The 5,742-nt window shown below is 42.0% G+C and overlaps 1 protein-coding gene across 5 annotated transcripts in view; it reads right to left on the minus strand.

Annotated features, from left to right (window-relative positions):
- Positions 1–537: 537 nt before the first annotated feature.
- amph (amphiphysin) overlaps positions 538–5,742 on the minus strand; it is a 38,308-nt gene continuing 33,103 nt past the window's right edge. For all 5 annotated transcript variants that reach the window (XM_038719102.1, XM_038719099.1, XM_038719103.1 and 2 more), the window contains 4 exons: positions 5,316–5,366; positions 2,011–2,202; positions 1,771–1,872; positions 538–1,686 (listed from right to left, as the gene is read on the minus strand). In XM_038719102.1, the coding sequence (XP_038575030.1) occupies positions 1,582–1,686; positions 1,771–1,872; positions 2,011–2,202; positions 5,316–5,366 (450 nt within the window). In that variant the 3' untranslated portion in view covers positions 538–1,581. The remainder of the gene's footprint in view (positions 1,687–1,770; positions 1,873–2,010; positions 2,203–5,315; positions 5,367–5,742) is intronic.

The raw sequence follows: 5,742 nt of genomic DNA on the forward strand, positions 1-5,742 counted from the left end.
AATTGTGGGGACGTGTAAGCCCAAGTCAGTGACAGTTTCATCCCCTCTTTAGGGACAAGAGAGCCCAATAAACCAGGGTCATTCCAGTCAGTAGTTGAATTCTGCTCTGGGCTGATTCTTTGGACTAGAGGAAGGACCGTGAACCACTCAGCTCCCATTCTGGGGGTTGGGCTCCATTTTACTCCCTTAATCTTGTATCCTACCTCCAAGACTCTCAGAGATTAAAAATGACTTACCTCACCACTTTTCTTCTCCCTGCTGTAGACAAGCTAGGAAGGCAGCAGCTTGTGGCTGGCCCTGGCTTTTCATGGGGAATGGTCAAGAAAGATTATTTCATGCTTCGTTTTGGGCCCCGATGGGTACCTGGGCTGCATGGGATGCAGCAGCTCACTTTGCTGCTATGTGTTCCTCCTTACTGTAGCTGGTGCTGAGCTCTCCTGGCGAGGGCTAATCCTCATCAAAGATATTTTGTGAATATAAACCCAGATTGGTTACAATGCCCGAATCTGAAATATAATTGGCCCAACAACACCTTGAGAAATTCTACCATATGAACTCTCATTTATTGATCTGGACATAAATGTTTATGGTATGTACATCACAAAAAGGTATACACTGAGGTTTAACTTCACTATTAAAAGGAAGTGACATCGTATTTATCGGTCTACAGAATGCTGATCTGGAATACAGAAACCTGAAATATACCAACAAGGTTGCACATTGCATTTGTTAAAACCTTCCCAGTCATCGTGCCTTTAAATTATTAGCTCCATTTCTTTCATATATAATTATCATAAGACGTGACTTATACATCTATATAATGATATTTTACTAGTGGGCAGAGTCTTATTGTATTTTTTTAATCTTGGAATTCTTACTTTGATGAAACATTGGAGATTTTCATGCTAGATGTTCAGAGGTTTGTTTTCCAATGCTCAGATAATAAACGTCAATATTATTTTGCTGAAAACACAGTAACACTCATTAATGACTTAATTCATCACCATATGTGCCAAAGAAAAGATCACCAGACACACTCAACCATGATATCACAGAAAAACACTGACAGTGAATTGAGGGTAACAGCAATGACATGTCTGAGAAAACCAAGAAACTCAAGAGTTTCATGTTACACTTAAGAACATTTAAATAGATAACAGTACTACAGATTCTGGTATATTCCACGGCAGAGCAACAAAACCAGTACAACACACTTGGTGCAACGAAGGTATAGTTTTTCTTTTTTCTTCACAAACTATTTATCTGCTTGTTGTAGGTGTGAATGTGTAGATTGCCACATTCCCAATAAATCTTTTTTCTTTCAAAAAAAGTCTCAGTTCCCATAGAGGTTAGACCATACTATCACATCATGCGTGTTAATTTTAAGTTAGGCTGGGAATAGAACTAGTTCTTATTACTATGACTTTTAGTTTCATCTACCAGAGACAGCCTTGTGTTGTCCAGCAGCCAGTTGCAGCAGGTTCTAATATTTTTTCAGGGGTTGGCTACATGCTGACTGGACGGCTTGGACACTGATGTTTCAAACCTCTGCTCATTTTATCCACCAGCAGAAAAGACTTCCTACTCCAAACGCTGGGTAAAGTTGTCTGGGAAAAGTCCTTTCTGAGCACCAGCTCCAAGTGTTAACCAGTCACTTTCTTTGATCCCTGTTAGCCAGCCAGCTTCCTGCAACAACAACCAAAATATCACTACCAGCCTTCTGTTTATTTTTTGAATTGCTGCACTTATTGAGCAACCAGGGGTTCTCACCTGATCCTCTACTGAAGCAGTGGGAAGCACCAACACCACATCGCCTCTCTTTAGATCAAGCTCATCTGAATTTGCAGCCTCAAAATCATGCATCGTCTCCACCTGCAGAAGAAAAGCACCATCACCACTATGAGCATTTTAGTCATTTCTGTAAAAAAAAAAAAGTACATAAAGCAGTTATGTATTTTGTTTTATTCGCAGCTGCAACAGTTAGCAGTTAGTATCTGGAGGAAGTCCCACCTTGTACAGAAAGTCATCAGGGAGTCCCAACACTCCACTGGATGGACTTATGTGTTTGATGGTCTGGTTTTCAGCTGTTACACCGTTATCACTCATTATGGTGGTGGGAGAGATGATGTCAGCATCACGGTCATCATCCCCTTCGTTACTGGAAGCAGGTTCAATAACCACAGAGGGGATCGGCATCTTTTCCTGCAGGACAGACAGCATTTAGTTCCACTTTCAATTTCTCTCACACACACATATCCAACAGAATTAAATATATACTCATATTAGTGGTGAATACAAGTCATTGTTTTGCAAGTTACAAGTACGTCTCAAGTCTTTGCATTCAAGTCCCAAGTCAAGGCTGACAAGTATCGAGTCTAGTCCCAAGTCCTAAATTTTGAGTTTTGAATCCTAAACATGTCATAATGAGCTCCCTGCCAAATGTAATGCCATTTTAACAAAAGAGAAATATATTTAAATTACACATATGCTTTCTAAAATATGTATTTATTTGATAAAACAAGTTTGTTAAAAGTTCATGCCTTCTGTCTGCAGTCTCCATATTTGTGCTCTGTGAAGTTTGGTTTTTTGATACTCAACTGTTTATTCAAGCTGGATTATTGCTTTTTATTTGGGAACTTTTACCATGCTTTGCTGGATTATTTTAATTACTTTGGTATGCCACCATGGTATGTTTGTACTTTTTGAGATTTTGTTTAATAAAACCAGAGAACTGATCCAGCCTTATTTAATATTTCTGTGTTTGGGTTTAAAACCCTGCCCATGCACTCGGCACCCATGTGACAAATAATTTTCCAACTCACTTCAAAATTATTATCAACAAAAGGAAAAATATACTGGACTGATAAAACATTTAGTGATATAACATTTTATATGCAAACACATTGTTTCGGGCGCTGTTGCGAGCAAGACACTTATCCAGTAGCTCCGTACATGTCGTGTTTTTTAAAAATACTTTAAGTGTGTTTTTTAAACTTGAACTCTTTATATAACACTAGCTGTGTAAATGGCTTTTCATGGACAACATAGCGGTGGACATCTTGTTTATTCAAGGGAGAAGCTGCTTTCACTCCAAACAATGGGACGAGCCAGCATTTTCCACCACATACCTGAGGAACTGAAGAGGAAGCACTGAGGCTGCGATGGGGAATGTGAACTGTCCGACCAACAAGACGGACGAGCTGGCTGCCCTTATGAGGACAGACAGGACGTTCAAGGAGGGCAGTTTACCTGGCTAACCCAGAACACCACTAATGTGGATCTACCTGGATTTACTACAGTGAGAGCGGACCGGGACTGTGAACGCAGCGGCAAAAACAAAGGAGGGGGACTCGCGCTGTAATCAACCACGTGACATTGGACTCCACACTGTCAGACTTTCACCTGTTTGTAAGCTGCCCCACCAGGAAGAACAGGACATTCCCCAATGGGAAAGTCTGATCATAACCTCGTCCTGCTCACGCCACAGTACTGACTGTGATGGTAAGGACATCGAGGGGGTCACACACTGCACTACTGACTACCTGAACTTCTGCATGGACGTTGTGGTCCCCACTAGAACTGTACGCTGCTTCCCCAACAACAAGCCCTGGATCACCAGTAATGTCAAGGACATCCTGAACAGGAAGAAGAGGGCATTCAAGGATGGTGACAGAGATGAGCTGAAGCGCGTACAGGGGGAACTCAAGGTCCACCTGAGAGAGGCAAAGGAGGTCTGGGATGGCATGAAAACCATCACAGGCTGCAAGAAGAAGGGTGGTATCACAGGAGAGGGGGATGCTGGGATAGACTGCATACCACCCCCACAATCCACACACATGGAAAGTTCAACACCCCTTCCTACCACCATCACCAAGGATCAGGTGAGCAGAGAGCTGAGGAGGCTCCGTACATCTGGACAAGGAAAGCGACGCTGTGAGAATGGCTCTTTTTTTTTTTTCTCCAGCGCCTTCAACACCATCCGGTCGCTCCTGCTGAGAAAAGCTGACAGAGATGAGGGTGGACCCACTCCTGGTGACATGGACTACCTCACGGAGAGACCACAGTACGTCAGACTGAAGGGCCACACGTCAGACACTGTGGTCAGCAGCACCGGAGCACCACAGGGGACCATGCTCTCTCCCGTCCTCTTCACCTTGTACACATCAACAACACCGGGCTCTGCCACATGCAGAAATACTTGTAGACGATACTGTGATAGTCGGCTGCATCAAGGATGGACAGGAGGAGGAGTACAGGAGCCTGGTAGAGGACTTTGTGAGGTGGTGCAGGACCAACCATCTGCAGCTGAACACCTCCAAGACCAAGGAGATGGTGGTGGACTTCAGAGGGAAGAAACCACGTCTCCAGCCTGTGTCCATCGAGGGGGTTGATGTGGAGGTGGTCAGGACTTACAAATATCTGTGGCTGCAGCTGGATGACAAGCTGGACTGGACAGCAAATATGGACACTCTCCACAGGAAAGGGCAGAGCCTTCTGCACTTCCTGAGAAGACTGGGGTCCTTCAACATCTGCAAAAAACTGCTGCAGATGTTTCACCAGTCTGTGGTGGCCAGCGTCCTCTTTTATGCTGGAGTTTGCTGGGAGGAAGCAGCAAGAAGAGAGACTGGTGAGGAAAGCTGGCTCAGCGGTGGGCTCAGAGCTGGAAGCAGAAAGAAGGACCCTGGACAAACTGCTGTCCATACTGGACTACGCCCACCACCCTCTGCACAACACCTATATCAGGCAGAGGAGTGTGTTCAGTGGCAGACTGCTGTCCCAGCCCAGCTCCACCAACAGACTTAAAAACTCTTTCGACAAGAGATAATAGGGCAATTTCTACCTCCATCTGTACTCATTACCAAACGTTTTGCACTAATTTATTTAAATTCTGAATTTGATTTTAATATAGGTTAAATGTATGTTTAATGTATGTACGTTTCATACGCTACTGGATACTTGAATTTCCCTCGGGATAAATAAAGTATTTATCCATCAATCACAAATAAGCATAGCTTTGGAATAAGATTACATTTATAAAGCAAATTCAGTTTAATGTGCACATGCACAATAATGTAACAGATCATTAGACATAAGAAAAATAAAGTGGACTGACGTTAAATGAATAATGGGCAATAGAGCTCTTCTTAAACAACAGTTATAAAAAATAAAGATGCAAACCCAAAAGGTGACACATCCAAACTTTGACCGAGTGATTTTTTTTATTGCATTACTGGTCATATTGAAAGTTGGTTGATATATGAAGTAGTGGTAATAAAGTTTAGTGATTTATTGATCAAAATTAAAGTGATAGCTACCGATGGAGCTGCTTCACCTGGAGATGTTGTGGCTTCATTAGGAGGAGGAATCTGTGTGCAGACAGAAATTATTTCATTAACAGGAAAACAAATATTACGGCTAAAACAACATGTATTCTGGCCAAACAAACTGTATTTGGGTCCGAAATAAAGAGAAGTTATACAGAAAATTTGATAAAACACAATTCCCGTAGTTTGATGAAATACTGTAGCACAAGAACTTTTACTTCCAGATTAATCAATAATACAGCAAGTCTACTTTTTATTATTATCTGTATATAAATAGACTTGGTAATTGTGGATTAAAACATCTTTAATGATTACTAAACTCAGTTTGACTTAATCCTGGTCCGTTCAGCACAGTCTACTTCTAATAACTAAAGAAATAGTTTTTGGTTCATTATTTTGTGTTTGCTCAAAATGTAAA

Source organism: Micropterus salmoides, unplaced genomic scaffold (assembly GCF_014851395.1).
Source record: "Micropterus salmoides isolate LMB-PRFRI ecotype aquatic unplaced genomic scaffold, ASM1485139v1 Ms_hic_scaffold_14, whole genome shotgun sequence".
Taxonomy (NCBI): domain Eukaryota; kingdom Metazoa; phylum Chordata; class Actinopteri; order Centrarchiformes; family Centrarchidae; genus Micropterus; species Micropterus salmoides.